At 45.2% G+C, this 22,335-nt stretch overlaps 1 protein-coding gene across 5 annotated transcripts in view; it reads left to right on the top strand.

Moving 5' to 3' along the window:
* The window catches only part of stard13b (StAR related lipid transfer domain containing 13b), a 67,706-nt gene that overhangs the window by 23,157 nt on the left and 22,214 nt on the right, over nucleotides 1–22,335 (top strand). Inside the window, exon 1 of one of the 5 annotated variants that reach the window (XM_028961843.1) lies at nucleotides 8,084–8,509. The exons of 3 other annotated variants lie outside the window; for them this stretch is intronic. In XM_028961843.1, coding sequence (XP_028817676.1) covers nucleotides 8,386–8,509 — 124 coding nt within the window. In that variant the 5' untranslated portion in view covers nucleotides 8,084–8,385. Of the gene's footprint in view, nucleotides 1–8,083; nucleotides 8,510–14,145; nucleotides 14,512–22,335 lie in introns of those variants that run through there. One more of the 5 variants, XM_028961841.1, reaches the window with a different exon arrangement.

Raw genomic sequence — 22,335 nt, 5'->3', positions numbered from 1 at the left:
TTCCTGACCACTGTGGGCCTGGAGAAATAAAAATAGAAAGCACTGTATGGGATGGTAATGTGAATGCTTATGGTACACCAGTTCATATTTATTGACAAGTGACAAATTAAAGGGAATCCCAAATAAATAAGCATAGAAAGTAATTTTGAAGGCCTTTTGGTTTGAAAGTGGTGTAAATCATACGTGACCTACGTTCAGTCGCCGGGTCTCAACACAACTCAGCATCTATGAGAGACTTTTAGACTGTGTCTCCACCACCATATGCACCCAGAAATATTTTTAGGCTGAATGGTCCCCTGCAGAGTAACAGAGCCTGAAGAACCTATGACTGTTTGTGTGATTTCCTGGATCCTTGTAAACCCTAATGTAAAACAGATCAGACCTTCTTTTTTTTTGATGAAAAAATTATTCTTTTCTTTTAAAAAATGTGCTTATTCTGATTACATGCTCGTGTAGGTTTTGGTTGCTCTCCAAAATTTCAGAATGGCCCGAAGTTCACCTCTGTATTTTGATCCATCATGTGGGCAGCTCTTTGCAGCCTGTTGCAAGCGGTTGCACAACACCCAAGCAGTTGTCTACTGTTCCCAACAGCTCATGACAAATGCCTGCCAACTCTTCTTTTCTAAATGGGGCTTTTTTTTTTTTAAACAGCTCCAGTTATGTCCAGCTCGTCACTTTCGTGGCCCTTCAGAGTAAGCAAATCCCTGGAGGAATGAACTCTTAAGCAGTCAAATCAAAGCGTCGGTCTGAAAGAGCAGAGGTGCTGCTCCGGGACTTTTCCTGGAGACTCGAGGAAGTGACTGACACCTGGGCAGCCCTGTCAGTCTGCAAGTTAATGAACCGTGTGTGTGTGTGTGTGTGTGTGATGGAGACTTTGCACAGAAAGGGTTTAACAGAGGTAATAGCGTAAATACGATTAGCAGTAGTCCGTACTGGGCATGTGTTTGTGCTGATTTGACAGCTTGGATTCAAAAGACTGTAAACATTGACCAGCAAATCTACATAAAGCAGACATCGACACTCCTGATCCTGCATTTATGATGCAGCAAAGCACGCACATCATTCAAAAACACAGTTTTGCTTCACTGAGCAATCTATTATTTATCGTTGCTACACTTCTAACATTATTAAACATCTCTTTACTCATTCGAGTGGTGTAATTTATCAATTAAGAGTATTTGCACGCCATCCAGACATCAAGACAAATTTGACAATACTTTTGGTGTATCCATACATAAACTGAGAGGAAATGGGCAGCGGTTTCAGTTTGACGTGTTTAAACCTAGAAGTACCACTGTGCACAATATGGCAAATAAAGCTTCATTTTAAGTTTGTTTTGTCCATTTTTCTTTTTAACTTTTTTGACATGAAGATCTGTACTTCAACTTGCTTTTCCCACCTCTTTTGAAGTATCGCCCACTTTGATTGGTTAATCGCCATATGAGGATGCAATATCAGATTTGGACGATTCACCAAGAGTCTTCAGTTCTCCAGAAAAAAATGCATTGAAGTCTTTCTAATGTATGTGATAAATCAAACCCTCGTCCCAGGAGCCAGAAACGGCTGGTACAGAAAATACCACAAACCAATGACGCAGATGGAGAAAACAGAACCTGACAACCACCTGGACAGGAAAAGAAATGTAACTTTGTCAGAATTTTTTGGATTTAACTTGTACCGAACTGTCCATTACTAATGAAATAGTGTAAACCTAGCGGCTGTGTCCAGGTGATTTTCTGCCTGTTACGGCCACAGAAATTCTACAAAGTAGGCTCCCTGCTGGCAGGACCGGTTTCCGGTGAGGGGGCCTTTTGTTGGCAAACTCTGGAGCCATTGTCCCGTCGGCTTCACTCTTCACTGGAGCAGGAACCTAAGGAGGCCTGCTGACGGAGCTTTGCGCAGCGCCCCCGCCGTACCTGGCCTCCGCCCGAGGGAGAGGAATTCGAGGCCTGGCACTGTAAAGGGGCACTGTGCTGGAGCGCCGCGCCGCTACGCCTTTGTTGTGGCCTGCGAGCTAATTAAACAATTTGGCCCGGCAATCAAAGTGCAATCACACGGGGCCGGGGGGGGAGAGCCGATTTCCTGCTCTCGGGGTTCCACTGGCTTTGTGACAAGCCCGTGCTCAGCCGGACCTGTTTTGCTGTTTGCATTTTTATGACAATGCCGTCCGATTCATGAGGGACAATGTTGGCGGACGCCTGGGGCAGTTTTAATTAGTTGGACTTTTTAACGTGAATGCAGGCGGACGACCCCATGGAGGTGTAAGAGAGCATTCCAGGCCAGACTTAGGCCCTTCAAGTGCATTAGAAACACCTCAGGAACTCCTTTTTATGGGGGGCTTTTTTTTATGAAGTGGTTTGATGTCGCTTGATTAACATTCCCTCAGATTTTTGTTGTCTCACATTTTTGAATTTGTAATGAATCGCCACATGTGCACGCGGCGGACTGAGCGGCTTTCTGTAAAAACGTTAAACATGTAAAGTCATGCTTGGCTGATATCGTAATATGCTGTGAGCTGAAAATGGACGCCTTCCTCTCCCACAGCATGTCTGGCAGCTCACGTGAGTGAAATATCCTACGTGCTGAGGGCAGCGTAGCGTGGACTCTGGACTCTGTCTTAGCCTTGTATTAAGATGTTACTGTCGCCACGGCCCCATCAGCCAGGGCGGTGTAGCCTCGGTGTGGACAGATGTGCAATGCGGAGCCGCGTCTATTCAATACTCAGGGATTTTAAAAGCAACATGCTTTTTCCGTTTATTTTTCCATGTCCCAGCCTATTTACATCACATTACATGACATTTAGCTGTCACTCTCGCCTAGTGTGGGTTACTTTTATTGAGCTAAAGTATAATTGCTGCCAGTTCCCAATTTGGAATCCATGCTACATTTTTCCACAAAAGCATTGCTGGTCTGGAACCAAGAACCTGTGACTTCAGAAGTAACGGTGGAACTGTTTCAGTTTCAGTCCCCCCGCCAGTTGTTCTGTTTGTCCAAAGTCATGTTAGTTAGGCGAACTGGTGAAACGTATTTAGCACCTGTGTGTGTAAGATTAACCCATGTGATGTTCCTGCCTGTGCCTCCCCACAGCCGTGAACAACAAATTTGGCGCCCTAGGCAAGATTGTAGGTGCTGCCCTCTTGCATTGCAGCAAATTCCATTGCTGGGGCAGCGGTGGCCTAGCGGGTAAGGAAGCGGACCCGTAATTTGTCAAGGTGCCACTGAGGTGCCCGAAGGTTGTCAAGGTGCCACTGAGGTGCCACTGAGCAAATCACCGTCCCCACGCGCTGCTTCTCGGGCGGCTTTCATGGCCGCCCACTGCTCACCAAGGGTGATGGTTAAAAGCAGAGGACACATTTTGTTGTGTTCACCGTGTGCTGTGCTTGCTGTGCATTATAATGACAATCACTCCACTTTCACTAGTGTAGATATAATTGGAATTTTAAAATACTTAGAAAGAAATAAAAAATAAAGAGTAATTAGATTATTACTGCTACTTAGGGTTTTCAGGTAATGGAAATAATAATGCTTTAATTATCAGGTAAAGTCATGTGGACATGTTCTTTTCATATTAAGGCACATTAATATTAACTAGTTTTAAGAACAGTGGAATGATACCACTTTTTTCCCCTCTGTTTGTGGCGCCCCCTGGATGGATGGTGCCCTTAACATTTGCCTATATTGCCTATGCGACTTGCCGGCCTGAACTGAAGATGGAAGTGGTGTAGAAAATAGACGGATATCCGTTAGACTCTCTCTTTTTGGTTTCTTACAGAGTTCAATAAAAATATTTAAAATATGTGTAATAATTGTGGTTTTCTGCTTGGCCATGAAAACTACTGGGAAGAAAATTAAATTGTAGAATTCTAGAATTGCTGAATGCGAATGAGTTTTTCATTATGTGACGCGTTTTTGTGCCTTTTCGGTCTTCGTCCCCTGACCGCTTTCTTACTCCTGCTTCCAAATGGCTGTCAAAACAACATGCAGGAATATGTTTGTTGCTTGTTTGAAGACCGTGCTTGGGAAGGGGGCTGGGTGGAGCGAGAGAGAGGGGTGATGGGATTGAGTCCTGCTTGTTTTAATGGAAGCCAGGTGTTGCAGCGACTGTAAATGTTTTCCCATGGATTTCTTGCGGTTTTGCTGAACCATAACAGATCCGGACCTGACAGCATTACATGCTTTGTCATCTGCAGCCATGAAACAATAGACAAAGTTTCACACAACCCCTTGGCCTCTGCTGTGCACGCACACACATATACAGCATTCCTGGCCCCGCCCCCTTTTCACGCTTTTCTGAAACACGTTCTGAACTGCTCTGCATTTCAATGAGTCGACTTTCCGACAGAAATGCCCTGATGTTCATTTCCGTTGTCTCGTGAACAACATCCTGGGCGATGACAAGTAAACAACTTTTAAAGAACAACAGGTTCGATGGTTGAACTGTGTCTGTCAAATAAACAGTGATATTTACATCGTAAAGGACGTCCGTCGCACTCCTCCATCCTGCTACTCGAGCGCGTGTTTTCACTGGAAGAATGGAGACCTGGCCTGGGAATACACGCTGAGGAAATTCATAGCGCATAACTGAGATGGGTGTTTAGCCGAGAGGGGGCAGGGGAACGTACCCAAGCCTTGTTTCCATTAGGCCGCGGAGAGTAATCCCCTCCTGACCTGTAACATGGCCTGGCGTGGGACCCTCAGCCCAAGGCCAGTGCCCAATCAGAGCTCCTCTGACGTCCAGGGCTTTCCCACACAGAGCTGCTGGCCAGTCCTCCGAACGAGCGGAAAAACAAGCCTGTATGTGTACACGAATAGTAATGGACAGGAGTTCTGAGATGCAAAACGACGTTCCAGCGAGTTTACTCATTAGACAGAGAACGGTGGAGGCTGAGAGAGAGACACGGAGAGAGAGAGAGAAAGGTGTCTGAACGGGCAGAGCCAAAACCAACAGGCCGGGAGTGTTTTGAGGGAGAGCAGATTGATGTTTCCCCCTGGCTGCGTCAGCTCCCTCTGCCCATTTGTCTCCGACAGGAGAGCTGCGGTCTAGCTGCAGTAATCTTTGGACAGATGGAGGAGAAGTCTTTAATTTGAAGCGATGTGCTGTTGAGGAGTGGTGTCGGGGTTTGGGGGGGGGGGGGGGGGGGGGGGGTTGTAATGCTGAGACGAGGCCAGTGGGCCAGTGGCTGTCTGACAGATAAAATAAAGGGCCGTAGAGGTCATGGCACTTCCTCTTCCTGTCACATCTGTGAGGGTTTAGGGGAATGGAGTCCATTAGAACACTCCCCTCATTCTGTTACGGACCAGGCAGTCCCGTTTTCGCGTGCCGTGCTCAAGAACGCCTTGTGGATTCTGTTGGTGGTCGAATTTCCTACGACTTACATGTTAGAAGCCAAGTCAACATGTTGTCCCTCTTTCCTGTCTTTTGCACATAATCACTGCAGTGATTCCATCTGAGAAATTACTGTAACCGAGGTGGTCATGCCTATTTTGATCCGACTGAAATGTGATCAGATGATCAGGGTGATCAGAGCTGTACATTTGTACATTTGGTTCAACTATTACAACCCACAGTAGGTCCTAATTCTGCTCGCAATTTATTTGATTAAGACACTTTAAGGTCACAGCTTCCCTGAGCTGGTGAAAGGCTGAAGTGACAGCTCTGAAGTGACTTTGACTGGCCCACGTTGTATGTGCGCGTGCAGCAGGCTTTTCGACACTGCACCGCTTGACTCACGGGGAGATGACATGCAGCTGGGAGACAGAATGATCCGGAGGGACAGGTTGTCCAGGCAGACCTGAGAGTGCGGGTTTGTATTTTTTGCGGTCGGCCTCTGCGGAGGCTGAGTAGAGCGGGGTTGAAAATGTCATCGGACAGGTGAGCGCTGGGAAATAGTCAGAGTGCACTGCTGAGTGGACAGACATGACACATACACACACACACACACACACACACACACACACACACTGAAGCAAAACATTGCTCCAGAAATAATAAGATGATGGAAAATTGTATTACTTTTAAATCATTTCGACCATAAGAGCAAAAAGGTTTAACAAGAAAGATAGGTTAGTGTCCATGATTATTTATTCTGATGCAACTGACCATTCAGTTTACATGGGGTGGTAGTAGCCTAGTGGGTAAGACACTCGCCTGTGAACCAGGAGACCCAGGTTCAAATCCCACTTACTACCATTGTGTCCCTGAGCAAGACACTTAACCCTAAATTGCTCCAGGGAGACTGTCCCTGTAACTACTGGTTGTAAGTCGCTCTGGATAAGGGCGTCTGATAAAAGCTGTAAATGTACTAAATGTACATATCACCTACTCCCCTCCCATAAAAGTCATTTAAGTCATGAATATAACTTAATTGAAGTTATATTCCAACTAAATACCACCACACATTCACTCCCATGATTCCAAATGAGACAGAAATAACTGTAAGACTCTAATATTCTTCTATTTGGTGTCCCTCTCAGGCATATTTATATATAGGGTCACTTTCCCCTCAATCACATGAACTTTTTAACACATTTATTAATCCCGTTCATGGATTACGCCTGGTCCTAGAATAAAATAGAACTTCTGCGTTCTCAATTCCTTAATGTTTTTAGTCTAGGACTAGGCATAATCCACGAATGAGATTAATAAATTTATTAAAATTTAATTTCATTAGTGTCCATGTAAACGTATTCGTTGTGAGTGTCTCAATCTAAGAAATCATGTAGTCTGCTCAGATTTATAATTTTATTCCATTTTGGAGAAGAGCACAGATGCAGACGAAGAGGGAAGCCAGCAGGAATTCCATCTTTAGCTCCATATGAGGGGAAATGTTTGGTCTTCACCTCCGACCTTTGACACTTGAACCAAGGAACGTGGAATGGCTCCTCAGCTCTCCCATGAGGATTCTCAATCAGACATCCCCTTCAGAGAGAGACACTGCATACCCTAGACGCACAGAGCTCCTCTTAAATATTTACATTTTTTACCGGGGAGCAGGTCAGCCTCGACACTAGCTGTGCTTTCTCTCAGTCCACACCAACTTGCTTCCAGTGGGCACGTGTATTCGTCACCTTCAATTTCCATCCAGATCTCAAAGGCATTGGAGCACTTTGTGGAAAAAAAAAAACTAAATCCGCAGGAATACCATAGCAATCTGGAATAGGCAGGAGCAGGGGGTTTAGCAAAGTGAAGGATTGTGGATTTAGAGTTCTCTGACAGTTCAGGGACGTCCCTTAGCAGGTAAATCTGATTTGTCCTTGTCTGAGCACTCAGTCTACGCTGGAGACAGCATCTAAAGACAAACACACAGGAATGTATTTGTCCTCCTAATGGCGCCCACTTAGTGGCTTTTGTTAAGGTCACATCTCCTAGCCGAAAGCTGCAGGCCACGTAAATCATCGGCATTAAATTCCGCCAGGGCCGCAGTACCCCGACTGACGCGGAACGACACGAGTTGAGGTCGGGACCAGTACCGGGTTAATTCATTAACAGGGCTGTCAGTCTTCGGGGCTTTAATGCCAGTCCAAGTGAGGGTAGCGCACCCCTAATGTAGACATAATCCTTCTCACCGGCCTCAGAGTTCACGCTGACAGCCAGATATTGCGAATCTCAGCGCTGACCCGCTCAAGTGATGTCAAACACAAGAAGCAATAATAATAATAAAAAACCTTCACACTGTGAGTTGTATTAGACTTTTAGTTGGATTTCAATGTCAGTACAACGTGAGCCATTAAACCATGAGTTGAAAGTGATTTCTGATTTTTAAAAAAACCACACACGTCAATGGCCAAATATAAAAAGTCTTTGCTTTTCTGTAAGTTTTTCCTAAACTTTTTTGATCAATTGTCCTATTAATTACAACCACCCGCCCCTCCAAATAAAACCCTATAATCCTGCACCTTTATAGGGCACTTCGTTGGGTTTGGGAAAAAAACGTGTTAGAAAAAAAAACCTAAAAAAAAACGTATTTAGGGCTTTACGAGCTCGTCCGAACCCTAAAAGTGTAAGTGAGGGGGAGTTGACGGGTCGAAGGGAGGGAGGGAGGGCGAGAGACAGAGGGAGAGAGGGAGAGAGAGAGAGAGAGAGGGTCCTGTGCATATGCCCTGAGCAGAAGTGGAAACTTCAAACAGGACCACATCTGGTCTTGCAGTCGCTTCGTATCCGCCACTGGGAAGTTGTTGGGCTTCTTTTTTCTTTCTTTCCTCCTTTCTTCTTTCCTCCGCTGATTTGAACCGGAGAACATGCCCGTTTTCGCCCGGACCCGCGCCGCCGCCTCCGCCGCGCCCGGCGACGCGCATCGCGGCGGTCGCGACGCGGATGAAGACTAGGCGAAGCCCGGCTATGACTTAAACCAAAAAAAAAAAAAAAAAAGAAGAAGCGAGGCTGCGATGACAGCGCGCCGAAAAGCCCTCAGTCTGAAGCTCCGGCGCTCCTTCAGCGAGCAGCTGCGGGACTCCACGTCCAAAGCCTGGGATTTACTGTGGAAGAACGTCCGGGAGCGACGACTGGCAGGTCAGTGCCCCCCCCCACCCAACGCTCCACCTAAACCCACCCGTGGACCACATCCACACCGGGCTGAGATTTTATATTCAGACCTGGGGAGGGAATAAAGTGGAGTTGCACGTGTTACTGTTAACGGTGCACACGCACAAAGTCACTAAAATATATACCAATGTAACGGTACCGCAGATCTACGAGTCCGATAATTACGGCCATAACATAAAATTTCTTTTTCATTTCATTCCTAAATGTCTAATTTAATAAAATGCCTCAGTTCAAAATGGAAACGAAAAGTTTTGAGTGTGCGTTTTTCATATTAACACTTCGAATAAAAAATACGCTCCATTGCCGACCATGCATTTAATTTTTTTTTTCGTAATTCTCATGCATTCCGCAACAAGGACCTCAGCTGTAAATCGCACCATTCTGCTTTAAATGGAATCAAGCGACAGAAGATGACATCACCGCACCGCAGTGCTGGCGCTCTGGAATCTGATTGGTGCGCTGCCGCGTCCTGCCGCTAGGTGGCGGACTAAGAAGCATGTCGCAGTACACGTGCACACTGCGCTTAGTTCGCTGCTCTTCTGATGATTTCTTATTTATTTACATTTACATTTACATTTACGGCATTTATCAGACGCCCTTATCCAGAGCGACTTACAATCAGTAGTTACAGGGACAGTCCCTGTACCTACTCAGGGTTAAGTGTCTTGCTCAGGGACACAATGGTAGTAAGCGGGATTTGAACCTGGGTCTTCAGGTTCATAGGCGAGTGTGTTATCCACTAGGCTACTACCACCCCTATTTATTTTGCAACAAATGATCGTCCGCCTTTTTTTTCACACGATATATCACTTGGTTTGTACTCTCCTCCTCTTGTATCTACTTGCATGTTCTGCTTGCCCTCCAATCGGAAGGAGGCCGTAAATGCGGCGGTTTTGGAGACAGTTTGTTTATTTGTTTCTCATTGATTTAGCCACTGGATGGCAGCGCTGAGATTCTATTCCATATATGTGTTTTAGAGATACACCAGCGTGTCTCCACCCACCTTGGCCAACTGTTTATGCGCACACTAAACAATGGACGACCTTACAAGGGCAGGGCAGATATGGCCCGTTGTGGCTCATCGCAGCTGCTGAACGACCCTTAGAAAGCATCTGAAGCAAATATCGTGGCTGATTTAACCTGGATCGATTTACGTTTATGTGCCACTGCCGCTAAGTAGTCATTCTAAAGTTTGCACGAGCTGCTCTTCAATAAAATAAAAGAGGGAGGGAGTCTCGCTCTGATACTGCAGCATTTCGGGAAGAGTAAAGTAAGAAGTAGGTCACAGCAGACTGCAGCTAAGATGCCATGTCTTTTTACCACTTTTTGTTGGCTACCAAGTAACCTCTGACTGCAAGCCAAGGTGCAACAAGGTGTGAGAGCGAAGCCCGCCAGACTCTCAGTGGGTCGTGCAGACAGAGCGGGCCGTGTTTGAAGGCAGGCCCAGAAAAAAAAAAATTATATTTGTGGTGTTGAGGCTCTGGGCCAAAAGATAAATACCACTTGTAGTACCATATAGTAGTACCATGTTCTTGTAATAAACTTATTAATTAATCATGCCGCAAAAAAGTGTGAGGGGTGAGAACAACATGGGCATGGGAGACAATTTGCCAGCTTTACAGAAGAGTAAAAAATACACATATAATGCAAAAATGTATGTATAATATTCTATAAGCACATAGACAACAGTACATGCAGTAAACAATATTTTAGTTTTATTTTAAAACATTTATTTACACATTTAAATTTTAAAAAAGGCACAAGAGTCTCTTTGACACACTTCTGTGTGTTCAGTGTGAAGTCAATTGATTTTTTTTTTATTTAAGAATTATTAAGTATTTATTCATACCCGTTTGCCAGTCAAAAGAGATGACCAAGAGGTTTTGTTTGATGTTTATATCTCAATTTCCTCCAAAATGTCTCTCCTCAAGATGGTCTTGTAGGTTATACATTATAACGAGCTCAGATGGTGGGTTGTCTTTACTTGATTGACAGGCAGAGATGAAAATGATCGTATTAGCGTTCGTTTAGTTTCTTGCCTCCGTCTCAAGGCCTCAGTCTCAAGCTGCACTTGGTTGAAAGGCCCGTGTTGGTGGCCATGAACACACACCAGCTTATCATGCAATGGCCTTTGCATTTGTTGCAGTTGTCAGAGAAAGCAGTTGCTGTTGCACCACACACACCACTAGCCGGTGTCCTCAGCAAAGTGCACGCACCTGCTAACCTGGCCTGTGGCCATGGCTAAAATCTGTTCCCAGACCTGAGGATAAATATTATGCTGAGGCGCTTTTTTCCACTTGGTGTTTGCCCTGTTGTTAGGGTTCGGCCTCAAAGCGCCGGCACTTCAGACACAACGGCTTGTCTGATGAATGTGGAGGTTTCTGGGTGTTATGGCGCGAGACGTCACTTTACCTCTTCAAAAAAAAAAAAAAAACACTGGAGCAAGGCAGATTGCCAATCAGACCAAACATCAGCCAATAAACATTTACTCCAATTTCACAATCTCACAAAGTAATAACTGCTCGATAATAAAGGCCCGGTAATAAAGGTCATCCCGAATGCCTGTTGTCCTGGTGAGGACACCTTCGACTGGCCTTGGTGTTTGGAGCGTTGGGGGCCTGCCATTCCTTTCACATTATGAAAGGAAACAGTCAAAGGGTTTCCTGAAAAGTTATGTGACATTAGTGAACATGCCCCATGCCTCCCTGGAGGAAAATTGAGCTAAATGTGTCTCTCAGGGGCAACAGTTAGTATGAGGGGGGGTTCAGAATTAAATGGGGTACCTGGTTGACCACTAGGCTCCTGCTGTTGTGTGACCACCCCAAGGCTTAAAGTTCCCCTGTCAGATCGAAGCAGGGATCTCTGCACGGAGCATGTTTGTACAGGTCCGATAAGAGGCGGCATGCCACCCTCCACCACCACAGCCACGTCAAGGACCCACAAACACAACCCACGCACCCATGTTTTCATGGAATGCAACAGCGTTTCAGCCCTGTGTTTTGTGCCCTTAGGGCTGATATATGAGATAGAGTAGGAATTATACCTCCCATGTCCTCTGATGCTCCTTTAGTTGTGTTATAAAATCGGAGGACCACACTTTTGAGGACCAAACTGTATTGCAACAACAGAAATCAGATTCACAACTAATACACAGTAACAATATATTTAGTGTAACTGTGTTCTCAAGTATTGTTATGAATTAAGTAGATCTTAGCTATATACAGTACAGGCCAAAAGTTTGGACACACCTTATTCAATGTGTTTTCTTTATTTTCATGACCATTTTCATTGGTAGATTCTCACTGAAAACTAAGAAGCAAAACTGAATGAACGCATGTGGAGTTATGTACTTAACAAAAAAAAGGTGACATAACTGAAAACATGTTTTATATTCTAGTTTCTTTGCTCTGATTACTGCTTTGCACACTCTTGCCATTCTCTCGATGAGCTTCAAGAGGTCATCACCTGAAATGGTTTTCCATTGAAGGAGTTCCCAGAGGTGTTTAGCACTTGTTGGCCCCTTTGCCGTCACTCTGCGGTCCAGCTCACCCCAAACCATCTCGACTGGGTTCAGGTCCGGTGACTGTGGAGGTCAGGTCTCTACTTTTTGTTAAAATACATAACTCCACATGTGTTCATTCATAGTTTTGATGCCTTCAGTGAGAATCAACCAATTTAAATGGTCATGAAAACAACACATTGAATGAGAAGGTGTGTCCAAACTTTTGGCCTGTACTGTATATATTAATTACAGGGTGATGAATGTGTTGCACTGTGTTCATATTGTGTTGTGGTTTTTGTGTTTGCTATGGTGATTTGTTTGGTTGGTGTGTTTGCATGGCTTTCAAGCAAAATCATTGGACCCACCCAGCTGTTGTATGCTGCCCAGGTGAAGATGAGGTAAATAATTACTCGACCAAAATGTATCGATACAGGCTAGATAGGGTTAACCTAAATTCCTTTGGTATGACATTGCTATTCTTTATTCAAAATATGACATGAAATACACCCCAAAAAAGTGCAAATTATTACCTCATTTTTATTGAATTCTATGGGTTGTTTTACCTGGGATTTTTTTGCCACCCTGCCATGTCTTTAATCAACTCGTAATCTTTAACATGTCCCTTTTTTAATTAGGCCTCTGAAATGCTGTAAAGACGTCAGAGTGCTGAAAGTGCCTCGCTGTGAGCAACCGATCCAACAAAACCTGTCCAAATGTCAGCACCTGGCGAAATGGCCTTGCCTGATGACGACTGTCAGGGCGATGGCTTTCGTACCGTCTAGCAGCTGTGCGGCATGCTTGTATGCGTTAGCTGGCGGCTCAACAAATGAAAATCACCGGCGCCGTGTCACCGCGCCAGGGCCACTACCTGAGCAAACAGTGACGCCCGAAAAAGAAACTGACAGCTCCCTCCAAAAGCAAGTCTGTAAAGTGGGCAGCGAAAACAGAGGCGCTTCTGCGGGGAATTATAGACGGGGCGGTTTAGCCGTACAGACTGAATTGGGGGCTTTGTGTAGCCCGCCACGAGGCGTACGTGCCAGTCGACGGGGATGCCGGGGTGGGGTTTAGGAGAAACGGTCAGACAGACAGCGCTGTGTGTTTTGACTCGGCGCCGCGCCCCGCCCCGCTCACTTAGCAGGCCTGTTAACGGACGTAGCATTGCGCTAACGCCCCCGTCGTGTCGCTCAAGTCTCTGGCCTTGGACTGGCAGTGGGCGGGATCTGTCCGCAGGGAAGTGGGCTTATGGAACAAATCTGTCTCGCAAGACTAATTGGCCCCTAGTCTTTAAATACAGGCCTCTCTTTACGAGCTGTACAGTAAGGAGCCACAAGCATGTGCTTCGTATACGATCTCATACGATCTCTGGATTCATAGCCCAGGACTATAACATCCCCGCGTGGCGTAGTGTTTATAAAACCGAGCCAACGCTGCGCGCCCGTAAACAGACCGGCTGGTTAGAACACCCATTCAGTCCAAACCGATTGAGCAGAACCCGTCCCGTTCGGTTGCCAGTGGCGTTTTTTTGAGTAACGGCACCGGCTGAGTTCTGAAAAGAGCCCCTGTTTCTGAGTGGCTCTCGAGGGCCACTGCTTCCTGTCAGGTCCTCGGATTGAGTGTTTGGGGGCTGTGCGCTGTGTGTGGAAATGGGGAGGGGTGATCTGGGTAGAGATTAACACCCTGCCACCTCTCCTTATCTCTCTTTTAATCAAGCACTTTCGTTCCCTCCTAATCTCCCTTATCTCTCCTTTCTTTCCTCTCCCCTCGTTCCCCTTTCATTTTCCGTGGTACACGGCATAACAGATTCCTTCTTGGTAAACTTGGCACCTGAGCGCAGGTCCATAGTGGTGGGGTTGTTCTGTGGGTTGGGTGGGTCCCAGCTGGACTGTTTTCCTTAGCCCTCGTATGGCCTCCTCCTCTTTTCCCTCCCTCCCTCTCTCCCTCTTTCTCTCTTACCCCGGGCTTGCTCAGTTCATAGGCATTCCGCTGGTATTTATATTTCCCTCCAGAGCTGGGGGAGGCTGACACACTCGTGCACAGGCCCTGGATTCAGCTGCCTGAGGTGGGCAGTGCTGCAGCAGCTCTCCTGCCATTGGCTCCTCTCGGGTCACATGGCCCAGGGAAGGGCGGGAGCAACCGCTGGCAGTCGTCCTACTGTAGGCTTAGGCAACCTCGTAGTCTCTAGCCCAGCTCCTCACACATGTGGCTTGAGGGGTAACCGCTGCTGTCACTGTAGCCTTTGTTTTTCGTTAGCTGTTTCTGTTTGAGGGATCGAATCGGGCGGTGGGGTTCTCGTAGGCCGTGGCCATGTACAGGGAGCTCCCAGAGTCCCCGGGCAGCGAGTGTCTGGGCAGCATGACCCCAGAGACGCAGGACATCTACCTGCGCATGGACCACCGACGGCGGCGCTCGGGATATCGCCTGGGCCGGATCATCGCCCGGCAGCAGATGCTGAACAAAATCACTGCAGGTAGGGCATGAGATAAACATCTGAAGAAGTTCCAGAATGTTCCGGGAGACTTTCACCCTAGTCTTTCTTTTAAAAGAGGTTGTTCACTGAACAATGCGTGTGGATTCCTGTAAACACAAAGTGAATGTGACTTTGTCCTGTAATGCCAAGGTAATAAAAGGGCGTGTATGTATGACTAAGAAAGGGTGGCTTATCTGACTATTACTCTTCTTAAGAGAGTCCTGTATTAGCTATAGAGCAGATTTGCAAAACCTGACCTTTGACCCTGATGTTAGGTTTCAGCGTAGGGCTGGAAAAAGAATTCTAACCTCCTCCCTGCCTCGTTATATAATAAACCGGTGGACCAATTACCTTTATCTTCGGGTGTCGTCTGCAGTGGAGCACAATGGCAGACAAGCCCAGGCGACTCAGTTTGACCTCTGAGAAACCCCGCAGCATCTCCTGGCTTTGTCTTTGTTCAGTGCGCGTCTCACCTGGGGGCTTGCTGTGGGCGGCTGGGGCTTAGCATTTCTAAAAACCTCCAGCCTCGCCCTTGTTGCGTAGTGACGATGCCCCCAGAGAGGTACGAATGGGTGGCCCCCTTCCACCCACCACTGCCCTACCTGTCTCGACACACAGGTATCAGTCTGTCGGTGTACCTGTGAGCACTCATGCCTGCCGTATCAGATGAACTTCTCGGGGTTGAGGAATGAGGCTGTTGCTGTTTTGTAACTCATGCCAAGGTCCTCGGCGAGGCTCTTCCTATGTTTTTCGTACGTGCCCAACTGGCACTGCTGGCAAAAGCTATGTCATATCACCGTTGTTTGGGCAGCTTCTTCTTCCACCTTGGATTCTTTGTTATCGAGGGAGATTGTTATTGTCAGATGTCTCCTGGAGAGAAGAACATGTGGAGTCTTGTGTTTGGGTTTCTGAGGAGGGTTCATATTTTCTCATCAATGCGGATATTTAGGTCAACTACGATTAATAGCAAAAGAATGCATTGTGTGGCGTGATATTCACATTATATTCACATTAAATATAACAATAGTGTACTGTTTTAAGACAGTACAATTTATTTTTAAGAAACCATGAGATTCTATGGGACTAATTTTATTTAGGTTTTTTTCACAATGCCTGTATAGTGACACAGCAACTTTTTTTGTAAATGAATAAAAGTATGTGAAAACAGACGTCAGATCTATAAATGTGAACGTTCTGAATCCTATTTCCAAAAAAGGGTGGTAGATTAAAAAAAAATAATTTCCAAACCCTTAAAAATGTGTCTTTGAAAACAAGCACATTCCCCAGAGATGAATTTCTTCAATAGTCTGTATGATGTCACACAGCTTCTCTTGGCTACTGTGGTTTCTTCACAGTGCGTTTCTCTCTCTTCATCCAACAACAGGACCGTGTTAACACTGCACCATGGCCCACGGACCGGGAGCGTTAATCATTGTCTTCGGCACTCCGGTCACAACAGGAGCGTGTAGGCTCTGACCTGAGTGCAGATGACCGGGGCGGAGTGAATGGCCACTCTCTCTGGCCGGCCGGCTCTCGCATTCCTGTAGGCTGGGGTTGTGTTGACATAGACGACTCGGGAGGGGTGGGTTGGGGGGGTGTTTGGAAAGGAGGCAGGGGTCTTTTGAGGGACAGCAGGGCTGCTTTCGCAAAGCTTCGTTGCGATTTGAATTCTGGGGATTCTTTGTCAGGTTGCCCACTTGATGGCATTTCAGTGACACAAGATGCTGTGTGGGCACTGACACTAAGTTTTGCCTTTTCTGGGAAACTGGAGTGGGGCTCTATATTTCTTTGTGTTTTGCTGTCATTGTTCAGAACAGTACACAAAGGGAGCAAGCAGTTCACTTGATCTCAACAGAGACTGAATTAGAGCTAAGCTCTGTCAAAATTCATCACCAACATTATTTTAAGAAATATTTCCTAATAATGAATACAAATACAGTCTTTACCTCGGTTGTGATTTATTGATTAAGTTCATACTAATTTTGCTATTATCTCAATATAATCTCAGCATTATTTTGGCCCGGCTCTTTCTTTGGAGAAGCATGTGGAGACTAGGGTGGTAGTGTGGTAAGTGGGTAACACACTCGCCTATGAACCAGAAGACCCAGGTTCAAATCCCACTTTGTGTACCATTGTGTCCCTGAACAAGACACTTAACCCTGAATGTCTCCCCAGGGGGGACTGTCCCTGTAACTACAGATTGTAAGTCGCTCTGGATAAGCGTGTCTGATAAATGCTGTAAATGTTGAATGAACCTTCACTGGTCTCACGATTCAATTCTGTAGCGATTATTAATGCCTTGAAATTGATGCATAATGCACACGTTTAAATCTGCAGTTGGAGTGAATGCACACGTCAGTATGCTGTGGGCGGAGTTAGTCATCCGCCCCAGTCCTGATGCAGATCGACTCTCCACCAATCAGAAGAACCGTGCAGACTGTGGTCTCTTTCGTTTTGTATTACATAAAAGCTGTAACGTTTAGTTCGTGTAATGTCCCCGTCTCATGTACGAGCGGTTACCAACATTTACCCGGCGTGCGGAACTGAGGTGCTGTAAGCATAATAAATAGAGAGCGTGATGGAAACCCCAGCAGCGGCGTGAGATTCTCCCTCTTCCCGGCGGGCCTCCTTTTCCTGCATGCTTCACCGGAGTTTCCTCCATTACACACCAACCCAAACCCTGAAGCCACAAACGCGTAAGAAAGAGGCCTGGTTCAGACGTCAGGTGAGCGAGGACTGAATACAGACAGTTTTTCTGCTAATTGGAGAAAGTCTAAAGCACCTCTCAGACCCAACACTGCACGCACTGCGCTTGCCACAGGGCTCAGCGCAAAAATGTGTGTATGGTTTTCTAAACTCCCAGTAAAATCTCCCAGTAGATCTCTGTACACTCAGAGACTGTTAAGATCAGCTTTTCCTCAATTTCCGCTTCGTGTGTGTGTGCAGAATCGTCCACGTCTTTTTCTCATTACACATGTGGTAGCAAGTAGCAAGTTTTTTATTTTTGACAGTTTGCCACCATTGAGTCATTGAAATTTCACCAGGATATAACATAAAGTTACTGGATTAGCTTGAACTACCGAGTTTTGGCATGAATTTGTCATAAATGATTAATCATATTTGGCTGCCTGTTTAATTTATACTGCATCATATAAGAGATTTTTTTTTCCTGGCACATTCACACATATGACACACAGCAGCCTGCATAGGTTGGGGCTGATTTGACACCAAAATTTGGAGGCTGCTATAACTTAACATTCTAACACCAGAACTTTTCTTAACACTATTTTGATAATGTTAAAAATATCATTTAAATTTTAAATCACAATGTCAAAGCTTTTAAATGAAGGAAAATCTTCAAAGAAGAAAATTCCATCCACTGCCAAAGGTGTTGGACATTCAAGCAGCAAGTTTCTCCACTGGCACCTGCATAAAAACTGCAGACCTATGAAGTGTGATAACACTGGCCACCAACTATCATAACATAATATGACAACTGCTTTATCAAAAAAGTGCAAAGTCAATCATGAAATTCATTGTCATCAAATGTTGGAAAAGAAAGAGTTGCATGCTCATTGCATGCTCATCAGCATGTCCTCTCAGATAGTAACATGACAAGTGAAGTTGCTGAAGAGCCATTTTAGCACAGCGATGTCAACAAAGTGTGCGAACAAATCTTTATACACACTCCACATAAACACATACACACACCCAGCACTCTGAACTCTGCAATCATTGTGAATGAACATTGGATTAAAGTTAATGATCTGCCTCAATGTTCTCACGCTTTAGAGCCAGCTGCTTTAGATCCCATCGTGTCAACGTCTTGTCATTTCACAAGACCATGTTGAAAGGACAGAATGTTCTCTGAAAGCCTTTTGCATGATACTGATAATTTAACAGGTTATATTTCCAGAGATTATTTAAATGTGTGTGTGTGTGTGTGGTCTTTCCTGGATAGTGGATTTAGTGGATTTACACAATTGCTATTCTGCTCTATTTGCAATTGCATTGATAGCTAACTGTTGTATTTGTTAAATCAGACTTATTTAAAGGTCCACTGACATGACATTTTTGTCTTTTTATATAGGTTTTAGTGGTCCCCAGTACTCGACTTGAGAGGGGATGCCATCCCCCTGAAATAAAAAGTCAAAACCATCTCTCTTCTAAAAACAAACATCCCCCATTCCATTCCTTGTGCTGTTTTATCAATTAATGCATATGTCTATGTAGGGCTCTATGATTTTCGCGACATGGAAAACATAGACAGAGTCAAGGAATCCAACAAATAGAATGGAATTCCTGTTGAGGCAGGACGTTCGCACACAAACACAATATAAATATGTGGTCAGCTATGGCGAAGAGGGTTATTACTAGGCAAGGCGCACGCACTGGTATTGGAGTGAAACCTCTAAACCTGACTGCTTTGGGAGTAAATGAAAGTGAAAGTGAATGTCATTGTGAAACACAGCACAGCACACTACGAAATGTGTCCTCTGCTTTTAACCCATCACCCTTGGTGAGCAGTGGGAGGCCATGACAGGCGCCTGGGGAGCAGTGTGTGGGGAAGGTGCTTTGCTCAGTGGCACCTTGGCGGACCGCGATTCCATCCTGCAACCTTGTGCAACCTTCCTTAAATTCTAGGCCACCACTGCCGTGTCAATAATTATGTTTTAGGTTAAACAACAATAAAAATGGTACACAGTTGGTCTTCCACGATGTGCACAGTCATCAGCATAAAATATGTCTGATAAACAAAATTCAGCCGTGGTGCAGAATTACAGACACTTTGAGCCAGTCCCACATTTCCCCAGGACACATCGTTTTGGTGTGTGTAGCTTTTAATGCCAATGAGGAGGAGAGAGGTGGGACAAGGAGGACAGCTGCCTATGTAAGTTGAGAGAGCATTCGCAGAAAGGACATCATCAACACCATTCGACAACCACAATGTTTAGCACAAACAGGAAGCCTCGGCTTTTTTCCAGAAAAAATATAATTAACTCACTGGCTCTTCAGAGTCTCATGACAAAAACCCGTTGGTTCAACTCTGTCTGTGCCTAATGCAGCACCTACTGTAATGCCAGGCATTGTTTGAATTACTGAAAGTAGTCAGTGGGTTTGGGGACTGTTGCTCCTATCTCACATTTTAAAAGACATAGAACCAGGACACTTGAGGTGAAAAGGAACACAATCACTCGCCTTCTCATCCTGCTTTCACTATGTTGCCCATTCACTCCAACTGCAGATTCATGGCTGTTGAGGAGCACGTTTGCATTTTCAAGTGGTAGTCATGTGATCCTTTTCAGGTGGTCTCATGTCAAAGAGACACTCTGGCCTACAGGTCCCATTAAAACTCTTCCCTCTCCTACCTCTTAAATACAATAAAGAGGCATTGAGCTTGGTTCCTCTGAATTCCACATAACCAAAAGATTTACCTAAACTTGCAGTCTGGGTCTACATATCAGAGACCCAACCTGCAGGTGGGAAATTTGCTATTTTGTCCATAAAACACCCAGGAAATATTAACCATACACTGAAGCCAGCCAATCGAGGTATTAAACTTTGCTTTTTAGATGTCTTTTTTTTTACCAACATAAAATGTGCATATACCAAATTCATCTAGAGTTACTGCACTGAGTGTCAGCCACACAGGTTTTATTGAGCTAAATTAAAGGGCTGAAAGAATAAATTAGCACTCCAGTTGCCTAAGTATGAAATTCATGCCACTTAAGACTCATGCAGTCACACGGCATAATTCAGCGTGTGCCTGGTGAATCACACAGATATTTTACGAGTGGGAATATCCCTTTACAAAAAAAGCCAGACTGTGCTGAGACGGGAGTGGTGGTAAAATGTATGAATAATAAGGGTTAAAAACGGAATAAAAATAATTATGATTACAATTCATATAATGCACAGGAACACATGTAAATATAGAATACTTTTGTTTAAAGGACCTTAGCCAACACAAATATGTGCTGAAAATGTAATGGCAATGTCATCTTGCATGTAGTGATTAACCTTTACTGTGAAATGAAAGTGAAAGTGATTAGTTGTCACATGTGACACACCACAGTGCACACAGTGAATTATGGTCTCTGCATTTAACCCGTCCCCTGAGGGAGCAGTGGGCAGCGATGAAAGGCACCTGGGGAGCAGTGTCCGGGGACAGTGCCTTGCTCAGTGGCACCACCCCTTTAATCTAAATGTACATTCATTTAATGCCTCAGAACAGCATTAGCATGTCTTATGTTTTATAGGGTCGTTAACATATGCTTACTACTTATACACATCATTTTGTTCTTTGTGGGTCCTTATTTCATATAAAAAATCCTGCATTCAGCCTTGTGCTGATCATGTGTGCTGATGCGCTGAGAAGGGTCAGATGACTTTGAGTCTCAGACGCCTCCGATAATGCTGACTGAGAGGCTGTCAGGTGCCATGTGCTCGCCGTGAGTAATTATTAACAGGTGAAAATACCTGGCCTTCCTTCCAATGGCAGCCAGAGAAGTCACATATTAACTAAACGCTGGAAAATGTTTTACTGCCAACAGATGGCATTGATATAGTGTGAAGGGGCTGGTTCTCTGTCGAGTGTCGGTGCTATATGCTATTGACATGAAATATGCAGAAACATTTTGTAGAATTTGGCTTTCAATATTTTATTTTTTTGAACCAGAGCACAAATTTGTTATGTCTTTTTTAATTTAATTTTTAGCATCCATTCTTCCCTCCAGAGCACCTGGTGGAAATATACATGAGATCAGACACATCATCACGCATCATCTCTAATGCTGTTTATAAAAAATCCTTTGGATGGCAGTTTTTATCATCTGCAGCGTGTTTCATGTTGGACCTTTGGTTTTTTGTTGCCCTCTGCTGGCAGAAATGTGTACTGCCGCTACAGACGTTTTCTGCTGTTGTGAAACCAGTCTTCCCATCTTCTTAAATTACCTCCAGCCTTATGAGAATAATGCAGACGCTGATCCCACTTAAGATGCTGACGGTGTGTCGAGACTACTCAGTCGGAGAGTTACGCAGTGGCCCGACCGCAGACATACCTACAGTTTCTTTAATGCCGGCATTTCCAACAGGAATGAGCCGTCTGAGTAAAGGCCTGTCAGTGTGACTCCTAAAATATGACTAACGGCTCTGCCAAAGGCAGCATTGTTCTAATGGGTCTCGGGCTAATGAAGATACTACTAGTTCAGCGTATCATTAGCCTGTGGTTTTCTGTACTGTAATTATGGCTCTATTCTGGGTTCATATAACACACACACACACACACATCCAGCAGTCCATATTTTCCCATGTGTGTGAACCTACAGCCACATCAGGATGAATATGCTGGCGACAGACAACAGTGTAGACTCCATTATGTGTATGTTTGTTATTGTGTTACTATGCGTTACTGTATAGGGGCCGTCTCTCTATGCCCGAGGGTCCCGAGGGAGAGGCCCTTTTATGGTTTTCCCACGCAGGGGGCTCTTGTTCTAACCGCACCTTTGACGCCGCTCCTCCAGCCTCCACCCTCTGCTCGGCCTCTCACCGGCCTCCCAGTCTCCCCCTCTGGATGCATTCTCTCACAGCAGCCTGGGCATGGGACTAAACCTCCAATACACTACACTCACAAAAGCACACACAACGAAAACGGCAGTCCACTTCCTTTATCAGCCAGTAAAAGCTGTGTGAATCCTGGAATATGGACTATATTAGTCAGCAATTTCTGTCAAATGAATTTAGTAAATGACATTTCTACACTTTATAACTCTCTTTAGAGGAAGCTGCTGGGGTTGAACATATTTATTTAGAAGGTATGTGACA

The sequence above is a fragment of the Denticeps clupeoides genome, chromosome 19 (assembly GCF_900700375.1).
Source record: "Denticeps clupeoides chromosome 19, fDenClu1.1, whole genome shotgun sequence".
Taxonomy (NCBI): domain Eukaryota; kingdom Metazoa; phylum Chordata; class Actinopteri; order Clupeiformes; family Denticipitidae; genus Denticeps; species Denticeps clupeoides.
The sequence above is the reverse complement of the archived record's forward strand: the minus strand, read 5'-3'. Positions and strand labels throughout refer to the sequence as shown.